Source organism: Callospermophilus lateralis, chromosome 4, assembly GCF_048772815.1.
Source record: "Callospermophilus lateralis isolate mCalLat2 chromosome 4, mCalLat2.hap1, whole genome shotgun sequence".
Lineage (NCBI taxonomy): Eukaryota > Metazoa > Chordata > Mammalia > Rodentia > Sciuridae > Callospermophilus > Callospermophilus lateralis.
Window position 1 is genome coordinate 130,280,080 of NC_135308.1, and position 14,101 is coordinate 130,294,180.

The following is a 14,101-nucleotide window of genomic DNA, read 5'->3' on the forward strand; positions in this document are numbered from 1 at the left end:
TTTTTTAATCTCCAGCAACTTGCTTCCTTTCCAGACTTTGAATCCACATTGGACTTTATGCAGCACTTTTCTTTTATTGTTTTTGTGACTAATATACTCCGAATAGCCTTTATTTTTTAACTCAATAGAAATTTCTTATTTGCAGTTTCTGCAGAATCCTGTTTGTACTGAGTATTCAGAAAACTAAAATGATTGAAGCTCTTAATTTTTTTTAGGTTTCAGTTGTGACAATACAATAAGTGGATCATTGCCTATTTCTCTTGTGGTTGTTTCTGTTGGCTATTTGTTTATTTTTAAAGATTAATCTCCTATTGATAAATGGTATTCACCTATGTTTCTGATGACAGTAAAATTCCATATGTATTATTTGGAAGTCATAAGTTGACAGACTCTATAAGCATGAGAAATGAATGCTTACCTTGTTGGAAAAAATCTTTTTTGAATAGTTGACAAGTTGGTCAACAAAATACAATAAATATATGGAAATGTAAATTTAAAAAGTCTTTAGAAATAATGCTTTTAGTATAATATGTGGTCAATATCATTTCAGGCATTCTTTAAATGCAGATCTCTCCCAAGATTTTTGGAATGTATAATATTTTAACAAGAATAATTATAGCACCATAAATAATAAGCATTTACTGTACAATGCTCCAAGTGGGATTTCAAATTTACATTAATAAAGTTGAGTCTCAGAATATAGCTGATATCTGAGAACTAGAACTTTTATAAGTTGAAATCAGAAAACCTTAGTATAACCTTGAGCAAGTCACTTATTACTGAGTATGTTTCCTCATATGTTCAATAGTATAATCTTTAGAAGAAAAAAGCTAACTATTATTTAGACAACACAGATTACCAAAATATTTAAATACTCGAAAATAAATGTACACACATTACTCTTTTCTCTATCTCTCTCTCTCACACACAGTCCATGTTGCAGGAAAGAAAAGTCAAGAAAATATTATATAAAAATAATTCACTCATATATTAATGATGGCAGTGTTTATTTTGAATAATTCTCAAATAATTATTAAAGGGTATTTTATATAGGCAATGTTTGACCACATCTGCATTTAAATAATAATGTAAGAACTGTCATGTAATAGATGCCATTTCAATGATTGTACTCAGTTTGTGCATAGGGTAACTGATGATTTTATATTTTGCTCATTACCTATCATAGTACCTGAAGGGCTTGTTGGAAACCTGACTTACCAGTCTATCTCATCAACTGCGATAAATGTAAGCTGGGTCCCACCGTCTCACCCAAATGGTCTAGTCTTCTACTATGTTTCACTGAATATACAGCAGACTCCTCGCCATGGGAAACCACCTCTAGTTACATATGACAGCAGCATATATTTTGATAATCTGGAAAAATACACTGATTATATATTAGAAATCACTCCATCAACAGAAAAGGGATTCTCTGATATCTATACTGCCCAGCTACTCATCAAAACTGAAGAAGATGGTAGGCTAGACCTTTTATTGCCTATTAATCAGACTATTGTTCTCTTTATTTATATTGATTTTTATAAGAAGCATTATTCTTACAACTATGTAGATTCTGTTTGTTCTCAAGTAATGAGCCTTTCAATAAACATGTTCTAAACTTAAAAATTAAGTCCAGTTATAATTGAAGTTTTTTAAAATGCTAATTTGCTTTTGTTTCATTTATTATTCTCTTTTTCTTTTATAGTCCCAGAAACTTCACCAATAATCAACACTTTTAAAAACCTTTCCTCTACCTCAGTTCTCCTATCATGGGATCCCCCAGTAAAGCCAAATGGTGCAATAATAAGTTATGACTTAATTTTACAAGGACCAAATGAAAATTATTCTTTTATTACTTCTGATAACTATATAATATTGGAAGAGCTTTCACCATTTACGTTATATAGTTTTTTTGCTGCTGCAAGAACTGTTAAAGGACTCGGTCCCCCCAGTATTCTTTTCTTTTACACAGATGAGTCAGGTAAGCCGGAATCCACATTCCTTCAAATGATTTCATTGTTCCAGTACTTTCTCTTGATCTAAGGAACAGAGTGGAAAATGAAAGAATATTTGATTGTTGATTTGTAGCAGGCTTACAATTTTTCATCTACATTGCCAAATTTCGTTTCCTAATTCAATTGTCAGAATTATGTGTTCTGTTTAAAGCTACTTTGGAGCTATTATGTTCCAAGAACAAAAATATAATTACTTATGGTATTTGTTTCTGAAATTAAAAATATGATCATTTTCTAAATCCTTCTTAATTTAGTGTTTTCAAGAAGCTACAGTCACAATGCAATTTCAATGCTACAAGTGTTATGAATAAAAGTTTTATGATGTATTTTCCTACAGTGCCTTTAGCACCTCCTCAAAATTTGACTTTAATCAACTACACTTCAGACTTTGTATGGCTGAAATGGAGCCCCAGTCCTCTTCCAGGCGGTATTGTTAAAATATACAGTCTTAAAATTCATGAACATGAAAGTGATACTATATCTTATAAGGTAGGTTGATTCTAATAGTATATGTTTATTTCAAAAATTCTGAGATTGAATTTTGGACATGTAGGTGGAAAATTGGCTGTTTTTAAATTAAACAATGGCAACCTTTCAAATTTTTTTTTGTTTCCTAAAACTTAAAAGATGCTTGTGCAAAAAGCATTTACATAAGCTGTGTACTTCCTAGAGCAATATATTTAAATTTGTAGCTTTTAGATATCTACAGTTTAAGAACTAATTGTACCATTTTGTTAATGCTGGAAAGTATATAGTAATCTTTTTCTGGCTTATTTAAAATCTATTGTGAAATGCAATATATATATATATAAAAGTTAAAAAATTCATTTGGCATTTACACCTTTGATAATCTTTCCTGATAGCATATGATACTACACTCAATGATCTAAGATAAATTCTTATTCTTTTACTTTCATTGCTAATTCATCTATAACTCTAAATATCCCTTCCTTTTTCTATGTTTTAGGATCCAGGATCAGTAAAAATTGCCCCAAAGAACCTATTTAACAAAGCATCTGAAGTACATGTGATTGCTAGGATTTAATTGCCAAAATATGTCATAATTAATTAACATTTAAGAAAGTTTTCTTATTTTTCTTCAAAGATGAATGAAGTCCTGGAATATTCTTACTTGATTACAACAATAGCAGTGCAGAAAGTACACAGTAAACATTTTGTCCAATATTATATGTATTATAATTTGTTATTATGGTAAATCATTTTTATAGCATGTGCTGTTTACAAAGTGAATAGTAAAAATCAAAAGCGGTGATTAAAGTCTGTCATCAATAACAATGACTTTCTTTCTTGAGAACAAGATACTATTTTAAAGTCCAATAGGCTAGGGAGAATTTAAATTACATGACTCCATAGTATAGAATCTGTTTCCCAGAAGTGTGAAATTATATTAATTATATGAAACCTATAACTTTCTATTACCTACTCTCTGGTTCAATCTCAACATTTTCCTATTTTTAAAATTTCCTTTGTCTGTACAGGTTATGGGGAAATATCAAAAGGGAAAAATAATAATTTTCTCTGTGTATTCACATGCCTGGAATAATTGTGTATGTGCACTGAAGTGTGGCTGCATGTGTATGATTGTATCTCCTTAGAATGGCAGTCTCCAAAGGAGATACCCTTAACAGAGTGGCAAAGCAAGGGCTTTGATCTCACATTACCTGGTTCAGACCTTGCCTTTGAGACTCACTGGGGTTCATTAGGGAAATGGCCTAACCTCCTAAAACTCAGTTTCTTTAAGTTGTAAGTGCAGCTACTTAAAACTTCATGCCCAAAGAAAACTACTTTATAGAAGACATTTTCCCTTACATTGGTTTTCATAATATTAATTTCTTTAAAATTCCTTTAAATGTGCTTTAATACTCTAATGCTGTTCTTTCCTTTTTTAACATTCAGTTTACTACATCTGCTTTTCTTCCTCTACCTAGCTTCCACTCCATTGTGTTTCTTTCTTTTTCATCTACCTATGCATCCTAACAGTATCAGTTTCTATAATTTATTTTCTTCTTTTAAATTATCTGTGGGTTTGTAGAGGAATAATAATTTTCAGAATCATTCCCAATGGTACTGCTATCTCAGTGGTCCTCAATAAATCAATAGGTAACTTAGGTTACTCAGAGATAGTGAGTGACTACCCAAAAGTTACTCTCATACCCTTGCTTTGTAATCTGTTGGGTTCATTTTTTTTTTTCTGGGTACATACCCTTTTAATTAAAATTGGAATTCACTTGTTGTATGTTTAATTTCTTCTCAGTCAGCAATTGTTTGTAGATTGTTTTAGGTAATATAAAGATTCCTTGATGGCAGGGACCATGTCTTACATGTATTTAAAATCTCCAGGTCATCTATCAATATGATTTGCAAGTAGTAAGTATGAAAAACAAGAGGAAATAAGGTGATGCAGTAAGTCCCCAATGTATGCCACTAGAGATTATTTTAAAAATGTGACTATAATTGTAAATGCATCAAAACCTAATATTCTTGTTGAATTTCTGCTAATGAAAGGTTTAATAAACAACCAACATGTTTTATATGTTGACAGATATAATTTAATATTCTTAAACTTTTACTACCTAGGAGATTGTCTTGTCTCTGTAATAATAATTGTTTCATTTTAATGGTTCTCTTTGGTTAGAATCATTATGTTTGAATGAAAATTTGACAGTGAGTGGTAAATTTTTCTATGATAATTCATATTCTTCTTTGGTCAACTATGATAACTGTTTTGTTCTTTTCCTCATTTTTCTAAAACAATTGTGTCAATTTAGAAATTTCAGAGGTGTCTGGGACAACTCCTAGTTTAAGCTCATGGAAACAGGGATTTTATTTATTCACTGCTTTATCCCTAGTACCTTACAAACAGTAGTTGATGATTGAATTAGATTATATAGGCATGTTAGTGTGTATTAAAAAGGAATTTAGATAAATTCAGGAAAAATCAATTTGCTGATCGAGCACAAATTGAATTTAAAAATTGAAAGTCTGATTTTAGCAAATTTAGGGGAAATAATGAGTATATAATTCCATGTAAAAATCAGAGAAACAAGATGGAAATAAAATATTTTAGTTTTTTAAAAATGACAATTGTGGGGTTCTTCAAGACAAAGAGAGTACTGCCTGATTTATCTTTGTGGGCTAAGCTGAGCACACCCTGTGTTCCAAAAAAAAAATGTTGATATTTGTTATATTTTAATTAAAATACTCATTAACTCATAGGCTAAATATAGAAGATTTCTGTATTATATTAAAATATTTCTTCTAGTTACAAACAAATTTTTGTTGGCACATTATGACTAAGAATCTTTTTTTCCCCCATTTTTCAGAATATTTCAGGTTTTCAAACCGAAGCGAAACTTGGTGGACTGGAACCAGTTAGCACTTATTCTGTCAGTGTATCTGCATTTACAAAAGTTGGAAATGGCAATCAATTTAGTAATGTAGTAAACTTCACAACCCAAGAATCAGGTTAGACACAAGCTGAAATATTTTCTTTTATAATTAACATGTTTTTTCTCCTCTTTCAGTTTATTCAATAGTTTTATTATTCAATATTTCACTCACAGGAAAATTGAATTTCAGTGCTTTAAGGATAGACTGAGTTTTGTTGGTGAAATCATATGTGTGTGTGTATGTGTGTGTGTGTGTGTGTGTGTGTGTGTGTATCTCATCTAGGTTAACTATATATATAAACATAGTTTTCCCTTTGGAGCTGAGAAATTTGAAATAAGACTAGTTTTGTAACAAAGTAAGATTCTGGACATCTGTGAAAATTACTTAATTCTTTGGATTATCTGAAATAGTTGGGAAGATGGGGAGAAATTTACTAGCAGTCACTTTAAGTTTTTATGTTCTAAGTTTTTATGATGATTTTGATTTTTATGAAACATCTCTATGATTTTCTTTAATGATTGAGTGTGACATTTGAGAAGAAGGAGTCACTACATAAGCCCTTTATTTTCCCACAGTATCATTGTAACATTTCAGGGACTATGAAATACCTCTCTGGCCTAATTCACCAGCAATTTACCTACTGCAGGTCTTGTGCCGGTTTGTGCTGCATTTTGCCTTTGTGTGGGGACTCAACAGTTTTTATTTTTGACCTACTTAATGGTGGCTTAAAAGTGTACTTTTATTTCTACCAGATGGGCCTTATATTTAAGGACGTTTCTTCCTCACCCTTTTATCTTGTGTCAATGATAATTGAATGAGTGCAAATTCTTGTTCCAGTCATTTCTTTTTAGCATCTCTGGATGCACTTTTTCTTTTTAGTGAATCTCTAAATTGAAACCAGAGACCTCTCACTGATGAATTAATAATTTTTGCATTAACTTATGAACACCTAAGTCTTTTTTTTTAAAAAAATATCATTCCTATAAGACTAGTCAAATAAATGGTATTCATAGTGGAAGCTCTGAATCAGTGTCTAGATTTGAATCTGACCTCTGAGCTTTTCTATGATTTTTTAGATGAACTGAGGCCTTAATCATCCTAGAAATGATCTTTTCTTTATTCAAACATTCCTAACTTTATTCTTCTTTACTGATGTCTTTATCGTACAGAGGAAGAGGAAGAAAGGTTTATAAGAGATAAATTTAGTCCATCAGGAAGAATTGTAGGCAAGTCACAGATTTCTTGAGTATTCTTGAAACCACTATTTGAAAATTACCTAATGACAAGAAGTTATATTATTTTGCTACTTATAGTTTGCAATCTATACATTAACTATATACTAATTTTCCTGCTACCATTCTCTTTTTACTCTAATGATAAAAGTTATACTATTAATACTGTTAGGGTATACTGTTGGACATTTCCATGAGGAGTAACCGGTCTCCAATATGCAGTCACTTTAGAAGACTTGAGTATTATTTCTCATCTAGGTCAACTAGATAGGTCAACTAGATATAGTGGACTATTGAGAAATTGAGTTCAAGAAAATTCAGAGAGGTTTTAAGGGGGGGAAACCCACAACAACATGGGACTGCTTAAATATCTCCATTGATGATTTCTAAAATGCTTAAGAATTAGGTTCTCAAGATTCTTCCAAAAAAGAATCCCAGTATAAAACCAAGTCCCCTAAATTGATTATGGGTTTTCCAGTACTGTAAAACCTGAATGTGTCCCATTATGGAGGAACCTATATCTATATTTTGCATAATAAGATACTGTAAGATTGTACCTTTCTGATTAAGAAAACAGGCATCAAAACTACTACCTGGGCTTCAGTTGCTTCTGAGAATCTGAGAATGTAATTGCTTCTTGGACCTTGGCAAATATTCAGTGACTGGTTCAGTATTTTAAGCATTAACAAGATAGCTTAGAAAGTCTGCCAATAGCATTTGATTCAGCCTATCTAAAGAGCTTTTTGAGCATTGAAAAGATGATCCTTCAAATTTTTATTCTTTCTGCACTCCTAAACATGATTTCATCTAACCATCATATAATTAAATTATTTACTCTATTTTATGCTAGGTATTAATTTTAACTTTGGGACATATGTTTATCTCTTAAGTTCCAGATGTTGTACAGAATCTGCAGTGTATGGCAAGCAACTGGCAGTCAGTTTTAGTGACATGGGATCCTCCCAAGAAAGCAAATGGAATAATTACGCATTATATAATAATGGCGGAAAGGAATTCTGCAAAAGCTTCTTCCCAAAATCACACATACACTTTTGTAAAGCTTCTTGCAAACACCTCATATGTCTTCAAAATAAGAGCTGCGACATCGGCTGGGGAAGGCAGTGAGAACACCTGTAGTGTGAGCACACCACCTGAAACAGGTATCTCATGGGAGGTGTCGAGCACTGGTGGACGGGGTTGTGCACTAGTCAGTGCTGTTTACTGCTGCAGCACTTTTATCTACCCACACGGAACAAATATTAAAAATGCAACAAGTGCGGCCCTAGCCCTTGTGCTACCTGAGTCCAGCTGTGTAGCACAGTGAACCTGTCCACAGCACTGGGAGACTGAATGGAGGGGAAAAGAGAAAATCTGTCTTATTATGTTTCTGTAAATGTAAATTATTATAATATAAAAGAAGGAATGAACTTGCAAACTTCTCAGTTGGGATATTTTTAAAAAATTATTTTTGTAGAAAAAGAAGAAGGTGAAGAATTAAAGTACAGTGTCAGGTAAGAGCTAATATGGTTGACAATAAAGTTGATCCTAGAACTCATGTGTACTATACTCACTGGCATACATAAACTATATCTTAATCCAGTGGGAAGATCTATGACCAATGGATATTCACTATAATTTGGCCTGGTTGGAATTTTAAATAAAGTTTTAAATGACAATTTTCTCCTACCTACCACCAGCTTGCTTATCCACTGGTAGAAACAACTGCAGATACTTAAGGTAACAAACTAATGCATTTCTGAGAATATTTCTCTAATTGTGAAAAGAAGGTACTCTATTATAAAAGCAAGTCACTAATTGCAATTATGTTTATTCTACTGTGCCATACTTGTAAGTATATTTAGTAAAAAAGCAAGTTATCTCATTAAAAGACATATGAAATTTTGTATTGAGAAGATTCTACAACCTTAAGCATATTCTACCTTCCTATGTGATCACTACAGCTCAAAATTCCTGTTTGAGAAATTATATTAAATGTTTTATACATAATGTTATATGCTAATGTGTTTCATATACATATTAATTCAAGCAATTATGGTTTAAAAAATCATATGACTGCTATTTAATAATTCCAGTTGAGACCCATTATCTTAAGCCTGAGATTTACAACATTTTGAACATTTGAAAGCTTTTTTAAGAACATATATTGAAATAAATAATTTACATCACTAAAAAAATATTTATGTAGAATAATTTTAGATGCTTCCCTGGCTTCAGGATCAGACTTGCTTTTATCTGTTTTCTTTTGCCTTTATTCATCTACTTGCCTACAGAATGAGTCATAAGCTCTAGTTTAGAAGAAACTCATTCTCCTTTATGGTGCTCCTTCCTATCATAATCTCCCTCTTCCTTCTACTTTCTACCATTTCTTGCTTGCTCACCTAAATTAAAACCTGACTCTTTCCTGATAATACCTCTTCCCTGGATGGCCAGCCCTATTAGGAATTGTGGGAATTGGCACATACAATGCAGTCCCTTTCTATTGTAAACCTCAGTCCCTTTATGTTAGAAACCTCTTTCAACCTGTCCCCTCTTGTGAAATCTGTGTCCCCAATTTTGCTCATGTTTCTTCCCTTGAAACTGTAAACCCAGAATTATAGGACATAGCCTGTCTCCTCTCTGGCTTCAATATCTAGGTGTGCATCCTTTCCTTCTCATCTTTCCAGTGAAATTGTCCTTCCACTTTCATGTTCTCCCTTTCCAGGCAGGAATGTCTACATGTCAATGACACCATCTCCTGCTTCTTAGGTCTCAAATCATGTCCTTGTGAGTTGTCTTCCAGGAGGGTTGCTAATGGAGAAGATCCCACTGATTGTTTTCCTCAATCTGATCGCTGCTGGATGTTGTTAGGAAAAAACAGAAATTATTCTACCTTGTTCAGCAATGAATTAATCTTTATAACTGTCCCAGCTGTTCCACCGTCTTCAGTGTGTCTCTTGGTGAAATTCTGCCCATTTTCCTTAAAAATGTTTTGCTCCCATTCTAAACCTAGTCTACGCATTCTCTCATTTATATCTGATATTATTATTTCTTTTACTAATAACCTTAATGGTGTCCTTCACATCAAAATTCACCCTTATCTTTATTATGCCCTCTAGATATGTTCTCTCAGGATGTCTCACCTTCCTCTTTTCAGGGATCTAACTGTTCATTTTTACTTTAATGTCATGTCTCCAACATTACTACATCCATTTATTCTATTCTCTCTTACTTTTTATCCTCTATTTCTGTCTCTTTCTCATGCACACAAATTGTTGGCAAAATTTAGCTGGGAACTGGGTTAGCATTTAAAAAGGATTTAAAAAGGAATATATGTTACATGGATTTAAAAAGGAATATATGTTACATGAAATGTCATTTTCCTTATTTTTCTGTGTTTATTCTTGATACTAAGTTGGATCCCAAGCCTCATTGTTTATGTGATTCTTTCCCTTATTTCTTCTACATATTGTTAGATCTTATCAGTTCAATTCCTATTATGGCTCTTAAGTTTCCTCTCTTCCTTTCCCTTCCCTTCCTTTTCCTCTTCCCTCCCTCCCTTCCTCCCTCCTTCCCTCCCTTCCTTCCTTCCTTTCTTCCTTCTTTTCTTCCTTTATTTCTTTCTTCTCTGGTAATTAAACCCAGGGCTGCTTTACCTTAGAGCTACATACATTCTTAATCCTTATTTTTTAGGCATGGCCTCACTAAGTTGCTCAGGCTGGTCTCAAATTTGCAATCCTCCTGCCTCAGTGTCACAAATAGCTGGGAATACAGGTCTGCTGTGATTGCAGTCATGCACAGTCATGCCTGCCTACCCCTTCTTTTCAATCTTGACTGTCACCATTATGTATTAGACTCTTGTTACATCCTGTAATGATATCCTCGGTAGCTATGTTAGTCAGCTTTTCATCACTATGACCAAAATACCTGACAATGCAACTTAGAGGAGGAAAATTTTATTTTGGGTTCATGATTATATAATCCCCAAGGGTATGCCCCAGTGACCTACTTCCTCCAGTCGTACCCTATATGCCACCTGTAGTTACCACCTAGTAATCTATAAAAATTATTAATCCATTAAATGGATTAATCCACTGATTAGTCAAGCTCTCACGATATATTCATGTTGTTTCCAAACATTCCTGCATTGTCATGGGAGCTTTGGGAAGGACACCTCATATCTAAGCCATAGCATCCTAACATAGGCGGCCTGTCTGTCCATCTACTCACTTTAATTGATTGTTCTTACATACAATTTAGATGTTGTATGCCTTCTCAGTCGAAGTTTATTATCTGAAGAGTAAGGCCCAGACATGAAGATTTGGGTCTGTGAAACATAAAGGTGAGGATGAGAAGCACAATATGTAGGAGTAACTTTATATTTCAAGCGTTTTACTTAATCTCATTCCCTACAAAATATATTCTAGAATTTGTCACCAGTTGGAATTTGTCTCTTCTCTAGCTTTTCACTCTAATTCCTCCACTTCTTCTCCTCATATAGCTGATGCATCCGCCCAGACTTTATTCATTCACACAATAGATTGAATTTATTCATTTTTAGCAAATATTGGTTAAACACCTACCTTGGGCCAATAATTGAGTAAATTCTCGTATTTAAACATACCTGACACATCTTGCCATTAGGTTCTTTGTTACATTTACCTATATTATTTGATGTTACACACAGGTTTATTTATTCTTCAAATCCCAGCTTAAATGTGGGGTCTTCATTAAAACTTTCAAGGACATGTCAAGCTTTAAAATTATAGATTCCTGAACTTCAAATCAGGCTTGCTGAATTATAACCTCAAGTAGTGAAGTCTCTGAATCCACATACATCTAAGCATCTCTGAGTGTTTCTGACACTCTTTAAGTTTGGGGAATTACTGGATTAGATTACTCAGGAACTTTTGAGGATAAGCAAACAGTGTTAGACAAGTCCTTCAAAAGGTGACAGGTGTTTTCCCAGTGGGAGGGAAGCAAATCATTTCTATGCAGAGTTTGCAAAAATAAAATATGTTCAAATCCAGGCAGGTGGTCTGTATCAGGGTGGTCTAGCACAGGTAAAATGGTCTCAATCATTGGACAGAAGCTGAAGTTTAGGTAACTGGCAAATAAAAAAAAACGGACAATAATTCTGAAATAAATGAGAGAAGTTCAGAACTCTGAAAGCAAGGCAGAGAAGTTGTTAATGCTGGTTTGGAAACCACCCAATTTCTCTCTAAACTCTTTGCTTGTAGGGAAAGAAACACAATATGTTTGTCTTTGTTTTATTCAAAATTTCTAGCAGAAGATCTGAGGTGTTGGAGGCACTTAAATGTTGAAGGAAGAAATCAGTTGTTTTCTTCTAAAATGTATTGCTTTTCACAAAGATGTTTACTCCACTGCTGTTTATTATTTCTGCAAATCCATCAGGCAAAATTATAAATATTTTCTACTGAGAAAATGTAAAAATTATTTTAATTAAGGAGAGTCATTTATATGAAAATAAAATGTTAATTACAAATTAAGTAATATTTTAATTTTTTCATCTTTAAAATTAAGTTGGGGTCCAGGTATATGTTTATATTACTTATTAGGTAAATTATAATACTTATTAGGTAAATTTGTTTTATCTGTGTCCACATGAATTGTTTGAGAATGAAAGGTGAGCAAGAACTAGGGATTCATTGTTCAAAATGGAAGCAGTTTTATAGCTGTTGCAAACTTTTAATTTATGGTAGTCTAAGATTAGTCACAGTGTATAGCCAGCTCTGAGTCACTGACGCTATACTTTTTTTTGACATAAAGTGAAATCAAATTTGGCTTACTCTCTCACTCCTGGTGTCTGACCTTAACATTCCTTCCAGAGATTATTGGGTATTTTTTCAGTGTAAACTTGGTTGTATGTGGACACAGCTAAACATGCATCATGGTGATTGAATTTATGAGGAGATTAGTGTTTGGTGTCTAAACTGGTTCCATTATTGCAGTCAAACATGCTGAAATAGGGCAGTAAAAATGAGGGTTCCCCAAAGCATAACATGGGTACTTTAAAAGCATGTTATGTCAAAATATATCATATGTACCAATAGAAATAATAAAACAATTCCATGTGTGTGCAAGATAATTTTTGGAACCTTGAATTGGCTCAAAGTACACACAATTATTTATATTATCATCAAGTCTTAGTAAATGTGCTGATTTGATGTCAAGATTTAAAAACTTGATCTTTGTGGAAGATAATTTTATAGTTTGGGTTAATTCAATCTCTTAAAGTTCTATAATTTAGAATCAAAAGGGAAAACATAAGCTACATCCATTAGATGTAAAAAACTTGAAAGGAAATAAAATATGAAGTTGCAATTTTTTTAAGTATCTTTTTCAGCAGTGACTTCTTAATTATTCTTTTGTCCAAGGGGACGGTCACACATATGCAGGGACCCACTGGAAATATTGTGAGCTTGCAACTATATCAATGATAGATATGATTGACTGGGAATATATTAACTTTTCCCCATTTTTTAACCTACTCTTATTTCCTTGAATATTCCTGCACTGTTTACTAGAATATATGTAAACTCTGAATCCTCTTCTGCACAGCCGTCAAGAAACTACTTAAGAAATGAATCTACTATTCACAATATATATTGAGATTCTTATTTTGTGGATTTCCCTAAGTGCTGCAGAGATTACTCAGAAAACTTTGATTATGGCTAAATCTGATCTCCATTTACCAGCTTGTTTTTTTTAAATAAAATATTTATATCATTTATAAGAATTTAAAAATTCTTATTTAACATTAATAGATTGAATGTGGGTGGTAAAAACATTTTTCATGTTTGCAAATTAATGCACTAACTCAAAAAATCACATTGTTTTCTTCACCCTGTCCTCGGAATCCAGGTGAAAAGTCAAGGACTCAGAAAATGGCTTGGTTCTCTGTTCTTAAGCAAGTAAATTGACATATTCTATTTACCAGTTTGTAACTGCTGAAAACATAAGACATTATAGTTGCTTGTCACTGATCAAAGAAATAACTATTAACATTAGTAATTTAATTGAAATTCAGGTGGTATAGCTTTTAAATAGACTTCAGTATTATATATAATAGTTTTCTTATGGTGAACATCTGATTAGTGTTTTTTTACACTTCTTACAGTACCATGGACTGTTGACCAACAGATACTTGTTTACTGCTTACTAAAAAGGCTTAGGATTTGGGGTTCAAGACCAAAATTTGAGTGCCAGAAGAATTTGGGGATCTCTGCCTTGTATATTTACCTAACTCTACCAGCATCATAAAGACATATCCAATGCATATAAATGCAAACTCACTAACATGTTGGTCAGTTTTAAACATTGAATCATTTAGTAATTCAGGAGAAATAGAGTTCACTCAAGGGTTTAATGAAAACATGGAATATGAATTGGATGTTGCTTACTGGCAGCTCCAGAATTTAGAAC

The 14,101-nt window shown here is 32.8% G+C and overlaps 1 protein-coding gene across 1 annotated transcript in view; it reads left to right on the forward strand.

Moving 5' to 3' along the window:
• Ptprq (protein tyrosine phosphatase receptor type Q) overlaps positions 1-14,101 on the forward strand; it is a 199,963-nt gene that overhangs the window by 67,842 nt on the left and 118,020 nt on the right. Inside the window, exons 21-25 of the mRNA XM_076853152.1 lie at positions 1,187-1,477; positions 1,706-1,981; positions 2,353-2,504; positions 5,360-5,501; positions 7,549-7,818. Coding sequence (XP_076709267.1) covers positions 1,187-1,477; positions 1,706-1,981; positions 2,353-2,504; positions 5,360-5,501; positions 7,549-7,818 — 1,131 coding nt within the window. The remainder of the gene's footprint in view (positions 1-1,186; positions 1,478-1,705; positions 1,982-2,352; positions 2,505-5,359; positions 5,502-7,548; positions 7,819-14,101) is intronic.